This window comes from Brassica oleracea, chromosome C8 (genome assembly GCF_000695525.1).
Source record: "Brassica oleracea var. oleracea cultivar TO1000 chromosome C8, BOL, whole genome shotgun sequence".
Lineage (NCBI taxonomy): Eukaryota > Viridiplantae > Streptophyta > Magnoliopsida > Brassicales > Brassicaceae > Brassica > Brassica oleracea.
Genome location: NC_027755.1, coordinates 17,121 through 31,195, shown reverse-complemented (window position 1 = coordinate 31,195; position 14,075 = coordinate 17,121). Strand labels below are relative to the sequence as shown.

The 14,075-nt window shown below is 34.5% G+C and overlaps 4 protein-coding genes across 4 annotated transcripts; 3 read left to right on the top strand and 1 right to left on the bottom strand.

The window, feature by feature from the left end:
- The first annotated feature begins 6,317 nt into the window (after positions 1–6,317).
- LOC106308339 (F-box/kelch-repeat protein At4g38940-like) lies at positions 6,318–7,040 on the top strand. Its single transcript, XM_013745501.1, has one exon. The coding sequence runs from the start codon at positions 6,318–6,320 to the stop codon at positions 7,038–7,040; it is 723 nt and encodes a 240-aa protein (XP_013600955.1).
- Positions 7,041–7,817: 777 nt separating this feature from the next.
- LOC106311999 lies at positions 7,818–10,515 on the top strand. The gene is made up of 3 exons (XM_013749364.1): positions 7,818–8,699; positions 8,785–9,204; positions 9,274–10,515. The coding sequence occupies exons 1-3, from the start codon at positions 8,127–8,129 to the stop codon at positions 10,318–10,320; spliced, it is 2,040 nt and encodes a 679-aa protein (XP_013604818.1). The 5' UTR covers positions 7,818–8,126; the 3' UTR covers positions 10,321–10,515.
- Positions 10,516–10,759: 244 nt separating this feature from the next.
- LOC106312000 (equilibrative nucleotide transporter 8) lies at positions 10,760–12,312 on the top strand. The gene is made up of 2 exons (XM_013749365.1): positions 10,760–11,240; positions 11,537–12,312. The coding sequence occupies exons 1-2, from the start codon at positions 10,760–10,762 to the stop codon at positions 12,223–12,225; spliced, it is 1,170 nt and encodes a 389-aa protein (XP_013604819.1). The 3' UTR covers positions 12,226–12,312.
- A 937-nt stretch (positions 12,313–13,249) lies between these two features.
- Positions 13,250–14,003, bottom strand: LOC106308338 (zinc finger BED domain-containing protein DAYSLEEPER-like). Its single transcript, XM_013745500.1, has 3 exons — positions 13,815–14,003; positions 13,406–13,730; positions 13,250–13,320 (listed from the first exon to the last, which is right to left on the bottom strand). Exons 1-3 carry the CDS (start codon positions 14,001–14,003, stop codon positions 13,250–13,252), a joined length of 585 nt encoding a protein of 194 aa, XP_013600954.1.
- Positions 14,004–14,075: the final 72 nt, after the last annotated feature.

Here is a 14,075-nt window from a genome sequence, read left to right as displayed (position 1 = left end):
TGATGGAGTTGTTATGACTCCCAACTAACCCTTTAGTTTTAATTAAATGTGTGTTTCAAAAAAAAACCCACTATAAAATCGCTATTCTCTAGAAAAACGGAGACAACAAAGGTTCCAAACCTCTTTAACCTTCATCATATGTTAGTGAAAGATGCAACTATGCATTAAAACATAATTTCATATTTTTGAAATTTTCTCAAAATCTATGAGTTAACTAACCCCTACGAAAATATTGAGTTTTTCGGTAAATGCTCTATATACTGAAGCTTATGACTTTTAGTGTTGTTTCAAAATTTCTAAACACATTCTACATTTGTATTAATGTATATTAAACTCTCTTTCATGGTACATGGGCATTGTTTTAATTTTTTGTCAATTAATTTTGTAAAATTCCATAATACTACTTCATTGGTGGCTAACCACTATAAAATCGCTATTCTCTAGAGCAACAGAGACAACAAAAGTTCCAAACCTCTTTGACCTTCATCATATGTTAGTAAAGGATGCAACTATGCATTAAAACAGAATTTTCATATTTTTGAATTTTTTTTCAAAATCTATGAGTTAACAAACCCGTACAAAAATATTGAGTTTTTCGGTAAATGTTCTATATACTGAAGCCTATGATCTTTAGTGATGTTTTAAAATTTCTAAACACATTCTACATTTGTATTAATGTACATCAAACTCTATTTCATGGTAGACGGACATCGTTTAAATGTTTTTGTCAATTAATTTAGTAAAACTTTCTAATACTCCCTAAATTGGTGGACTAACCACTATAAAATTGCTATTCTCTAGAGCAAAGGAGACAAAAAAAAAAGTTTCAAACCTCTTTCACCTTCATCATATGTAAGTGAAGGATGCAACTATGCATTAAAACATAATTTTCATATTTTCGAAATTTTCTCAAAATCTATGAGTTAACCCTACGAAAATATTGAGTTTTCGATAAATGTTCTATATACTGAAGCTTATGATCTTTAGTGTTGTTTTAATATTTCTAAACACAATATCCATTTGTATTAATGTATATCAAACTCTATTTCATGGTAGATGGCATCGTTTTAATTTTTTGTCAATTAATTTAGTAAAACTTCATAATACTCCCTAAATTGGTGGACTAACCACTATAAAATCGTTATTCTCAAGAGTAAAGAAGACAAAAAAGAGTTCCAAACCTCTTTGACCTTCATCATGTATTAGTGAATGATGCAACTATGCATCAAAACAGAATTTTCATATTTTTAAATTATTCTTAAAATCTATGAGTTAACCCCCTACGAAAATATTGAGTATTTCGGTAAATGTTCTATATACTGAAGCTTATGATCTTTATTGTTGTTTTAAAAATTTTAAACATATTCTACATTTGTATTAATGTATATTAAACTCTCTTTCATGGTAGATGGGCATCGTTTTAATTTTTTGTCAATTAATTTAGTAAAATTTCATAATACTACTAAATTGGTGGACTTACTACTATAAAATCGCTATTCTCTAGAGAAACGGAGACAAAAAGTTCCAAACCTCTTTGACCTTCATCATATGTTAGTGAAGGATGCAAATATGCATTAAAACAGAATTTTCATAATTTTGAATTTTTCTCAAAATCTATGAGTTAACCTCCCTACGAAAATATTTAGTTTTTCGGTAAATGTTCTATATATTGATCTTTAGTGTTGTTATAAAATTTCTAAACACATTATACATTTGTATTAATGTATATCAAATTGGTGGACTAACAACTATAAAATCGCTATTCTCTAGAGCAAAAGAGACAAAAAAAAAAGTTCAAAACCTCTTTGACCTTCATCATATGTTAGTGAATGATGCAACTATGCATTAAAACAAAATTTTCATATTTTTGAATTTTTCTTAAAATCTATGAGTTAACCCCTATGAAAATATTGAGTTTTTCGGTAAATGTTCTATATACTGAAGCTTATGATCTTTAGTGTTGTTTTAAAATTTCTAAACACATTCTACATTTGTATTAATGTATATTAAACTCTCTTTCATGGTAGATGGACATCATTTTAATTTTTTGTCAATTAATTTAGTAAAATTTCATAATACTACTAAATTTGTGGACTACCACTATAAAATCGCTATTCCCTAGAGCTCTAGAGCAAAGGAGAAAAAAAAAAGTTCCAAACCTCTTTGACCGTCATTATATGTTAGTGAAGGATGCAACTATGCATTAAAACAGAATTTTCATATTTTTGAATTTTTCTCAAAATCTATGAGTTAACTAGCCCGTACAAAAATATTGAGTTTTTCGGTAAATGTTCTATATACTGAAGCCTATGATCTTTAGTGTTGTTTTAAAATTTCTAAACACATTCTACATTTGTATTAATGTACATCAAACTCTATTTCATGGTAGATGGGCATCGTTTATATTTCTTTGTCAACTATTTTAATAAAACTTCATAATACTCCCTAAATTGGTGGACTAACCACTATAAAATTGCTATTCTCTAGAGCAAAGGAGAAAAAAAAAAGTTCCAAACCTCTTTGACCGTCATTATATGTTAGTGAAGGATGCAACTATGCATTAAAACAGAATTTTCATATTTTTAAATTTTTTTCAAAATCTATGAGTTAACCCCTACGAAAGTATTGAGTTTTTTCGGTAAATGTTCAATATACTGAAGCTTATGGTCTTCAGTGTTGTTTTAAAATTTATAAACACATTCTAAATTTGTATTAATGTATATTAAACTCACTTTCATGGTAGATGAGCATCGTTTAAATTTTTTGTCAATTAATTTAGTAAAATTTCATAATACTACTAAATTTGTGGACTAACCACTAAAAAATCGCTATTCCCTAGAGCAACGGAGACAACAAATGTTCCAAACCTTTTTGACCTTCATCATATGTTAGTGAAAGATGCAAATATGCATTAAAACAGAATTTTCATATTTTTGATTTTTTCTCATAATCTATGAGTTAACCCCCTACGAAAATATTGAGTTTTTCGGTAAATGTTCTATATACTGAAGCTTATGATCATTAGTGTTATTTTAAAATTTCTAAACACATTATACATTTGTATTAATGAATATTAAACTCTCTTTTATGGTACATGGCATCGTTATAATTTTTAATCAATTAATTTAGTAAAATTTTATAATACTACTAAATTGGTGGACTATCCACTATAATATAGCTATTCTCTAGAGCAACGGAGACAAAAAAAAGTTCCAAATATCTTTGACATTCATCATATGTTAGTGAAAGATGCAACTATGCATTAAAACAGAATTTCCATAGTTTTTGAATTTTTTTCTCAAAATCTATGAGTTAACCCCCTACGAAAATATTGAGTTTTTTGGTAAATGTTCTATATACTGAAGCTTATGATCTTTAGTGTTGTTTTAAAATTTCTAAACACATTCTACATTTGTATTAATGTATATCAAACTATATTTCATGGTAGATGGGCATCGTTTAATTTTTTTTTGTCAATTAATTTAGTAAAACTTCATAATACTCCCTAAATTGTTGGACTAACCACTATAAAATTGCTATTCTCTGGAGCAAAGGAGACAAAAAAAAAAGTTCCAAACTTCTTTGACCTTCATCATATGTTAGTGAAGGATGCAACTATGCATTAAAACATAATTTTCATATTTTTGATTTTTTTCTCAAAATCTATGAATTCACCCTACAAAAATATTGAGTTTTCAGTAAATGTTCTATATACTGAAGCTTATGATCTTTAGTGTTGTTTTAAAATTGCTTAACATAATATCCATTTGTATTAATGTTTATCAAACTCTATTTCATGGTAGATGGCATCGTTTTAATTTTTTTGTCAATTAATTTAATAAAACTTCATAATACTCCCTAAATTGTTGGACTAACCACTATAAAATCGCTATTCTCTAGAGCAAAGGAGACAAAAAAAGTTCCAAACCTCTTTGACCTTCATCATATGTTAGTGAATGATGCAACTATGCATTAAAACAGAATTTTCATATTTTTGAATTTTTCTCAAAATCTATAAATGTTCAATATACTGAAGCTTATGATCTTTAGTGTTGTTTTAAAATTTCTAAACACATTCTACATTTGTATTAATGTACATCAAACTCTCTTTAATGGTAGATGGACATCGTTTTAATTTTTTGTCAATTAATTTAGTAAAATTCCATAATACTACTTAATTGGTGGACTAACCACAATAAAATCGATATTCTCTAGAGCAACGGAGACAACAAAAGTTACAAACCTCTTTGACCTTAATCATATGTTAGTGAAGGATGCAACTATGCATTAAAACAGAATTTTCATGTTTTTGATTTTTTCTCAAAATATATGAGTTAACCCCTACAAGATATTCACTTTTCGGCCAATGGTTAATATATTGAAGCCTATAATTTTTAGTGTTGCTTTAAAATTTCTAACCACTTTCTAATTTTTGTGACAAAAAAAAAAAAAAAAACCACTTTCTAATTTTGTATTAATGTATTCTAAACTCTCTTTCGGGCATCGTTCTATTTTTTATCAATTAATTTAGTAAAACTTCATATGCTCTCTAAATTAGTGGTCAAACCACAATAAAATCACTATTCTAGTTAAAAGAAGACATCAAAGGTTCCAAACCTCTCTGACCATAATCATATGTTAGTTCATTATACAACTATGCATTAAAACAATATTGTAATTTTTTGAATTTTTCTCAAAATCTATGTGTTAACTCCTACATAATATTCAATTTTTCAGTAAATGGTTAATATATTAAATCCTATAATCTAATTTTCTAGAGAAACAGAGACAACAAAGGATCCAAACCTCTAAGATCATCATCATATGTTAGTGCAGGATGTAAGAATGCATTAAAACGGTATGGTCATATTTTTTGAATTTTTTTCAAAATTTATGTGTTAAACCCTATGAAAATATTGAGTTTTTCGGTAAATGCTCAATATACTAAGCCTATAATCCTTAGTGTTGTTTTAAAATTTCTAACCACATTCTACATTTGTATTAATGTATTATAAATTATCTTTCATGGTACATGGGCATCGTTCTAATTATTTATCAATTAATTTAGTCACACTTCATATAATCTTTAAATGAGTGGATTAACCATTATAAAATCGATATTTTAGAGAAAAGGAAACAACAAAGATTCGAAAACTCTTTAACCATCATCTTATGTTAGTGCAGGTGTAACTATGCATTAAAAAAATTATTGTTATATTTTTGAATTTTTCACAAAATCTATGTCTTAACAATTCCTACGAAAATATTGAGCTTTTCGGCAAATGCTCTTTATACTGAAGCCTAAAAAAAATTTTTAGTGTTGTTTTAAATTTTTTAACCATATTATAAATTTGTATTAATGTATTTTAAACTCTCTTTCATGTACATGAGCATTATTCTATTTTTTTCAATTAATTTAGTAAAACTTCATATAATCCCTAAATCAGTGGACTAACCACTATAAAATCGCTATTCTCTAGAGAAACATAGACAACAAAGGTTTCAAGCCTCTTTGACCATCATCATATGTTAGTACATGATGCAACTATGCATTAAAATAATATTGTCATATTTAAAAGAAAATTCAAAATCTAGGTATAAACCCCGACGAAAATATTGAATTTTACGTAAACGCTCTATATACTGAATCATATACTTTTAGTGCTGTTTGAAAATTTATAACCACATTCTACATTTGTATTAATGTATTTTTAATTCTCTTTTATGGTACATGGGAATCGTTCTAATTTTTATCAATTAATTTAGTAAAACTTTACTCAAACTATAATCAGTTGATAAATGATTAGTCTAACATTTTTTCCCCATGTGACCTTATTTTAAATATTACCAAATCTTTTATAACTGCATCTAAATATATGTAACTAAGGAACTTGTGTCACTGATTCTCTTGCATTCTCCGCTCGTTCAGATTCTCTCTCAAAATGGGGATTGCTATGTGTAGGGGGGCATGGGAAAATAAAGAAGACGTCTCCGATCTCTTCACTTCCTGACGATCTTTTGATTGAGTGCATAGCTCGTGTCTCTAAAGACGAGTATGTCACTCTTTCCCTCGTTTCTAAGCTCTTCCGCTCCATTGTTGCTTCCCCTCAGCTTTACGCCAGACGGGCTTCATTAGGACGCACCGAAACTTGCATCTATGTACCCATCCGTAATGGTTCCACCTCGAACACCCGCTTGTATACTCTCCTCCGTAGCAGCAAGTGTTTGGTCCCTATCCCCTCGCTTCCTCCTCTGCCTTCCCCAGATGTGGGAGGACTGGAGGAGGCTACGTAGTAGTGGGTTCAAGGATATTTGTCATGGGTGGATATTACAATAGAAAATTCACATCCGATGTGTTAGTGATCGACTGTGGATCTAACACGGTGCGCCATTTTTGCGTCATGCCTAAGGTGGTCAATGATTCGGTCGCTAACGTCATCGATGCAAAGATATACGTAGTTGGAGGTCATTACCGGGATACCGAAAACGGTTCGTGGTCATCAAACAGGATGATGGTGTTAGAGAGGGAAACACAAACGTGGGAATGCGGTGAGGAGAACTATGGTCTTGAGGCGGGTTGTAGGCTGATTAGCGAGGAAAAGATATACATCATCAAGGGTGATGAGAATAACTTTGTTTTCAACCCAAGGGAAGGTAGATGGGAAATTGGTACGGACAAAAGGCTGCATTCTAGTTGGAAAGGGAATACTGGTCCAGGTTGTATCATAGACGGCATATTTTATAGCTATGATACTTGTAACAATTGTTTAAGTGCGTATGATCTAAAGCACCGGTTGCCTTGCGGAGTGGTTAAAGGTGTGGAAGGACTCGTTAAGGGTTGTAAAGAGGCGTGCGTTGCTAGTTGTGGTGAAAAGCTCATGATATTGTTGATGCAGGATAGCAATGAGATTTGGGGTGCTGAGATTTCTTTATCACAAGTCAATCCAGTGGTGGGAGAGATTTGGGGAAAGGTTGAGTGGTGTCAACTTTTGCTTCGTGGGCTCGGTTACTTTTCAAATTGTCTTACTGTTGTTGTTTGACGACATTTTCCAAAATATATATAACATTTGTAATCTCTTCTGAAAATTTTATATATGTTTTTAGTATACCATTTCAACGTATGTTTGAAATATATCATGGTAATCTCAAGGGTAAACAAGAAAAGAAGACTAATAAGCTTTTAGTGTCGTGCAAGTAGTTGGGATTGCATTTTGGACATATACCTCACCAACTAGCCAAAAAGACTCACCTAAAAAGACATGCATGCAAGCACACAACAGTGGGAAGACAAAGTGCATGAGCATTCTGAATATGCCACGTCTCCCATTGGATAGAACACAAAATCTTGGAACACGTCACATGGGTTGGTTAGTACACCTATATCCATTTATACATTATGACGTGGCAGTCTTGTCCTGGTGGTCCCACGTGGATATTGTAGGAAACTTACATTTAAACTTTATAACTTTTAAAATAATTTCTTTCATTTGTAATAACTAAACTTAAATTAATTAATTTCTTTTTAGCACGGTGTTAAAATCTAAATAACTCTCTTTTTTTTTGGCTTAAAGCTAAATAAAAAACTTTAAATATATTTATGTCATTTATGAAATGAAATACCCATTTATAAAAACATTAAATTTTGAAAGTCGGCAAAATTTCTGAACCAATGTCGACTATCCCATTGCTTATGGGGGATCCGTGTGGGGCAAAACGTGTTGGATGGATAAGTCACGCGTATTACACGTATGTATGTGTAATGGTAAACGACGACGTTCGGTTCGCCTAGAATTCTTCATTTTAATTCTTTCTTTCTCCCAGAACAAAAACAAATATCGCAAAGAAAGAAGAGAAAGGGAAAAGTCTTGTGTTTTTTCTATTTTAAAGAGAAACGAAAATATAGCATTGAAAGATCTCAACACAAAAGTTTCCTCTTCGGTAGATAAACAACAATTTATTCTTCTCCCCTTCTAAATTTTCTGAGTTCTAAATCTTTTGTGGAATAGAATTTTGCATTCCCAAAGAAATTATAAAGTTTGAAGTAATAAATTGAAGTGGGAATCAGAAGAATCCAAAATTCAATAATAAAAGCTCTTTTTTTTTTAAATAAGGAAACAGAACAAAAGATGGATAGTTTGTGTCTGAATCCCGGCGTAATTCCAGCGATCAAAGCGGTTGGAAGCGGCGTAAGCGGTTGTGGAGGAGTTGTAGAAGTGAGAGCAAACGCATCGCAGAAAAGGAGACCTTCTGGGTCCTCTTTCAAACACCCATTGACGCCCTTTTGGTCCCGCGGTGGTGGAATCGCGTCGAGAAGACGAAGCGGCTTGGGTCTGGATGACGCTGTTCTGGTGGATTCTGGCGATTCAAGAAAGCCAATCGCGGAGGAGGAGCCGTCGGCGGTGGAAATGGAGACGGAGAGGCGAAATGGGAGCTGGATTTTGAAGATCTTGGATGTGCATTCTATGTGGAGAGATGGAGAGATAGAAGAAGAAGAGGAGGAGGAGCTAAACGACGCTGTATTGCCTGAAGACGACGGTGTATGTTCGGTTTTGGAAGATGATGGTGACGAAGAAAACAAATTTCAGATGCACAGAGAGTCATTCTCTAAATTGCTCAAGAGGGTCTCCTTGTCCGAATCAAAACTCTATGCCCAAATGTCTTATTTGGGAAATTTGGCTTATTCCATTTCAAAGATCAAGGTTAGAACTTTATCCATAATATTATTCGACATTGTTTTTTGTTGTATTGATATATCATTCTCTTGTCTGGAATTTTCTAATTCAGCCTGCCAATCTCTCCAAGTATTACGGCCTTAGATTCGTAACTTCGTCAGCTGAGAAAACAGAATTAGCTTTAAAGGCTCAAGTTTCAGCTGAGACCAAGCCAAAGGAGGAGGATGAAGAAGTTGAAGACGAGGAGAACAAAGGTGCGTCTGCTGCATATGAGGTTGTTGCATCAGCTGCTTCTTACCTTCAGTCTCGTACCACCAACATTCTTCCTTTCCCTTCTTCCTCCAAAAACGATGATGAGGAGGAATCGTCGTCATCTTCTTCTTCTTTAACCAGCTCTGTTACTTGTGTTGTTGCTGCTGAGGAAGATGTCAAACAAGCTGTTGCTGACGATTTGAAATCTACCATCTCCTCTCCTTGTGATTGGTTTATTTGCGATGATGATCAAACTCTCACCAGATTCTTTGTCATTCAGGTAATAAACAACACAAAACAAAAAGTTCAAATTCGAGATTTCATTCTCTTATGATGTTTTATATTGTAGGGATCGGAATCTCTAGCTTCTTGGCAAGCAAACCTTCTCTTTGAGCCAATTGAATTTGAGGAACTCGATGATGGTGCCATTGTTCACAGAGGTATATACGAAGCTGCCAAAGGAATGTATGAACAAATGCTACCTGAAGTCAAAGCCCACATCAAAGCCCATGGAAACAGAGCTAAGTTCCGTTTCACCGGACATTCTCTAGGCGGAAGCTTATCCTTATTACTAAACATCATGTTACTGGTTCGAGGTGAAGTATCTGCTTCTTCTTTACTCCCTGTCATAACATTTGGTGCGCCCTTTGTACTATGTGGAGGCGACAGTCTTCTTAAAAAGCTAGGATTGCCTAAAAGCCATGTCCAAGCCATCATAATGCACCGTGACATTGTCCCGAGAGCGTTTTCTTGTAACTACCCTTACCATGTAGCAGAGCTTCTCAAAGCTGTTAACGGAAACTTCCGTAGCCATCCTTGTCTTAACAAGCAGAGTATGTTGTATTCTCCCATGGGGGAGCTTCTAATCCTCCAACCGGATGAGTCATTCTCTCCAGGACACGATCTACTTCCTATAGGAAATGGTTTATATCTTCTAACCGGTGGTGGTTTTGAATCGCTGGATGATGAGGAGGAACAACGGTTGAGAGCTGCGCAAACGGTTTTCTTGAACACGCCGCATCCTCTGGATATCCTTAGCGACAGATCAGCTTACGGGTCGAGCGGGACCATACAAAGGGACCATGACATGAACTCATATCTGAAAGCGGTTAGGAGTGTGATAAGAAAAGAAGTGAGTCAGATAAGGAGGTTGAAGAGGGAGCATCGTCGGAGTCTCTGGTGGCCTATTCTGGTTGCTAGAGAAAGCGGGAGGAGCTCGGGGACTGCCATCGGTAACAACGGTCAGGATTTCTCAGGGATGATGAAGACAGGAAGAAAGTCTTTGCAGAGGTTTAGCCGCCTTGTGGCCTCTCAACATATGCCTTTGATCGTTGTTCTCTTGTTTCCGGTTAAGTTGTTGTTCCTTGAAGCTTTCAACGTCCTTAGTTTCCGTTGAAATGGTTTTATTTTGGCGGTTTAAAGTCGTTTGATTATATTCCGGTATAGACCGGTTTAGATCATTCTTTATTCATGTTTTGTTGCGTTAATGCAGTAAATGGAATATAAGGGTATCGAAAGGACGAAAGTCCTGACCAATGTCATGCACACAAAGTAGTAACTTTAATTCTAACCCATCTGTTTTTGTGTCCCACCAACCAGACCTTCTACAGTTTTTTTTTTCTTTTATGATATAAGCTCTGATGATCAAAGAATCGCAATCCCGAATAATAATAAATGTTAGGATCTGACTCGTGTGTGTCTTGCCCACCACCAAACATCACAACAAATCTAATCAAATCTCCCACCACCCTTGCTTTATAATGAAGCCAGCATCATCAGAAAGTTTTCAAGAACCTAAATTGCAAACTTAGTGAAAAGAGAGAGAGAGAGAGAAAATGGTGGGTGAGAAAGTGATTGTTGATGAAGTCGACACAAGAGACGCGTATAGAGCGGCGTACGTGATCCATTTCTTGTTGGGTGCTGGTAGTTTAATACCATGGAACGCTTTGATCACTGCCGTTGATTACTTTGGCTACTTGTATCCCGACAAGCATGTGGAGAAGACGTTCACCGTGGCTTACATGAGTTGCTCGGTCCTTGTTCTGGTTTTGATGATGACTTGGAACACAAGGTTGAGCCATAGACTGAGGTTGAACTTGGGTTTTTCCATGTTCATCATCTCCATGATGGTTTCGCCAATCATAGATTGGGTTTGGAAAGGTGAAAAGAATGAGAATATCTCTTATATGTTGATGGTTGGATCAGTCGTGCTCTGTGGTTTAGCTGATGGACTGGTCGGAGGAAGTTTGATCGGTTCAGCCGGAAAGCTTCCTAGACAGTACATGCAAGCAATTTTTGCCGGGACTGCCTCTTCAGGTAAACCTCTTTTAATTCCATTTAAAAATGGCATAATACACATACTTCGTACTTGATTCTGACCACCATATATATATACTATTTTGAGGCTAGTTTTTTTATAAAAATAAATAGTTATATACATAAAGCTAGGGGTGGTCACTTTACCGGTATCCGAAACCGCACTTATGATAAAGGCTATCGTTATGTTGTTAGTAATTATTTAGAAAATATCCAATATATAAATAATTAAACAAGTAGCCTTAAAATAACTAAATTAACGTTAATCTTATACTATTTTTCTGTCTTTTTGGTAGGTATTATAGTTTCGGTCCTTAGGATTACGACTAAAGCTTCGCTGCCACAGACACCACAGGGGATGCGAACCAGTGCTCATTGCTACTTCATAGTGAGCTCCACCATCCTACTATGCTGCCTCCTTTGCTGTAACGTGCTATACAAGTTACCAGTGATGCAACACCACCTTAGTCTTCATCAACCTTTGTATTCAAATCTAACAGTATGGATGGTTGGGAGGAAGATCAAGTGGCCAGCCTCGGGTGTTCTGATAATCTATACTGTTACCTTATCGATATTTCCAGGATTTCTAGCAGAGAATCTGAAGTCCCAACTTCTCCAGAGTTGGTATCCTATTTTGCTCATCACAGTCTACAACATCTCTGATTTCGTTGGCAAGTCACTCACCGCCCTCTATCTATGGCAGAATATTAAATCTGCTACTTGGGCTTGTATCCTTAGGCTTCTCTTTTACCCTCTCTTCTCTGCGTGTCTACGTGGACCGCATTGGCTTAGAACAGAAGTGCCAGTGGTTGTTCTCACGTTCATGCTAGGCCTCACCAACGGCTATCTCACTAGTGTCCTCATGATCATGGCTCCCAAAACGGTCCACGCATCAGAAGCAGAACTTGCGGCAGTCTTCATGATTGTTTTTCTAGGAATAGGTCTTGTTTGTGGCTCAGTTCTTGGCTGGGTCTGGCTCATCTGAACTTCTAATTCTGTGCATCCATATGTTCATTATAAAACTATAAATGAATGTGTTTCTGCAACTATATATACTATAATTTTCAAAATACCATAGATTAAAAATAAATATATGATTTAAACTCATGTACGAGTTTTAGAATACATATTGAATCATATATTTACATGGTTATTCACTTATTCTATTCTACTATGAGATTGTTAGTAAACAAGTTTAATAGTTGTCAAAAACTCAATATAGGTAATACAAGTATGTAAATGAATTTATAAGTCATCTGTCATATTGATCTGAAAAGGCAAAACAAATTACAGCACTGGAAAAATCTACAAGATTAGTAAAATGATTATTGGAAAATTCTTATTACGACTTACATGAGGATATATTATAGGAGCATAAACAAAGAATATAGATATTAGTAGGAAAATAATATGTTGACAAAAAAAAAAGAATATTGATATTGTTATCCAAATAAAACAAAGACAACTGAAAGGGAAAGTTGTCAACTCATCATTATAACCGTAAGCTGGGCGAGTCCATGTCCATTAGCCCATATCCGATTGTTCATTTATTATTTGTGGACAAAGAGTGACCATTATCATTAAGGACCATGTTCATTAAGACCCAAATCCACTAACACCCATATTTATATGGACTGCCATGGGGTCCATTAAGAACCATATAAGAATATTTTGAATTTCAATTTATAAGCCTAAAAATTCAAATATAAATTCACAAGATTAAAATTCATCCATAAATTCATAAGTACATAGCATTAGTTCATAAATACTTAAATATCATCAGTTCATAAATAGCATCATAAATACTTAAAGACATAACTTCAAAGTTCAAACTCCATAAGTGCTCAATTTCATACATGTCACTTGCCTGCACCAAATCAAGAGATAATGTTATTAATTAGCCATGCACAACACAAGATAGCAATGTATAAGCAGACTCAAACATACAAAACACAAGATAGCAATGTGAAAGCATAAGTAGCAAGCAGACTCAAGTCTTACCCATGAACTCAGACTTGACATGTTTCATTAACTTCTCCAACTTCCTCCAACTCCAAGGGTTCAAAATCCACTTCATCACCTAAGAAAATTCAATTATTAGTTTCAAGGACAAGACCAGAGACAAATCTAAGGATATAACCAGAGACTAATGATCAAGAACTTACAGTCTAAAGACTCAAATCCTCTTAGCCAATTTCTTGCGCAAATCAGTGCTCTGACATTCGAAGGGCGAAGGCAGCTTCTGTATTTGTTCAATACACGGCTTCCAATGCTGAAGGATGATTCTGAAGCAACTGTGGTGATGGGTATGCTCAAGACGTCACATGCCATTGATGCGAGCTCCTTAAACCGATTAGCATTGTCTCTCCAGTAGGAGAGAACATTCAAACTCTTGAAGGCCATCATGTCTAAAACCGGTTCTTCTAGGTACTTATCCAAGGCTGACTTCCCATTACCACCAGCGTTCTGTGAGAAGAAAGCATAGTATGCCTGCAACCCGAAATAAAAACAGTAATGCTCAGACCTTAAGAAAGCATAAACACACTAATGAGCAATGCAATGAAACGATCTTACATCATATCCTGGTAAAGTAGTCTGTGCTGTAGTTCCTGAAGTTGATCCTGAAGTTCTAGCCATGTTTTTCTTTTTGTTCTTCTTGTAGACATCAAACAACTTCTTCAACTTCTTCTTAATATGATCCAATTTCGTCTTACATGTCGCTGCATCTAGAGTTGTGAAGCAATACTCTAGAAATCCAATCATCAACCTCGGATCAAGCACATCAGCAGTACTCAACAAAAGAGTACGGCAGGTTATGCTCAATCAAGGCTATTG

Excerpts from the sequence above, each read along its gene's own strand:
- LOC106308338 (XM_013745500.1), bottom strand. The coding sequence starts at position 14,003 with ATGATTGGATTTCTAGAGTATTGCTTCACAACTCTAGATGCAGCGACA. Across the intron at positions 13,731-13,814 it reads CTACTTTACCAGGATATGAT|GCATACTATGCTTTCTTCTC; the intron begins GTAAGATCGTTT and ends TTCGGGTTGCAG. Across the intron at positions 13,321-13,405 it reads AGGATTTGAGTCTTTAGACT|GTGATGAAGTGGATTTTGAA; the intron begins GTAAGTTCTTGA and ends GAATTTTCTTAG.
- LOC106308339 (XM_013745501.1), top strand. The coding sequence starts at position 6,318 with ATGGGTGGATATTACAATAGAAAATTCACATCCGATGTGTTAGTGATC.
- LOC106312000 (XM_013749365.1), top strand. The coding sequence starts at position 10,760 with ATGGTGGGTGAGAAAGTGATTGTTGATGAAGTCGACACAAGAGACGCG. Across the intron at positions 11,241-11,536 it reads TGCCGGGACTGCCTCTTCAG|GTATTATAGTTTCGGTCCTT; the intron begins GTAAACCTCTTT and ends TCTTTTTGGTAG.
- LOC106311999 (XM_013749364.1), top strand. The coding sequence starts at position 8,127 with ATGGATAGTTTGTGTCTGAATCCCGGCGTAATTCCAGCGATCAAAGCG. Across the intron at positions 8,700-8,784 it reads ATTCCATTTCAAAGATCAAG|CCTGCCAATCTCTCCAAGTA; the intron begins GTTAGAACTTTA and ends TTTCTAATTCAG. Across the intron at positions 9,205-9,273 it reads CCAGATTCTTTGTCATTCAG|GGATCGGAATCTCTAGCTTC; the intron begins GTAATAAACAAC and ends TTTATATTGTAG.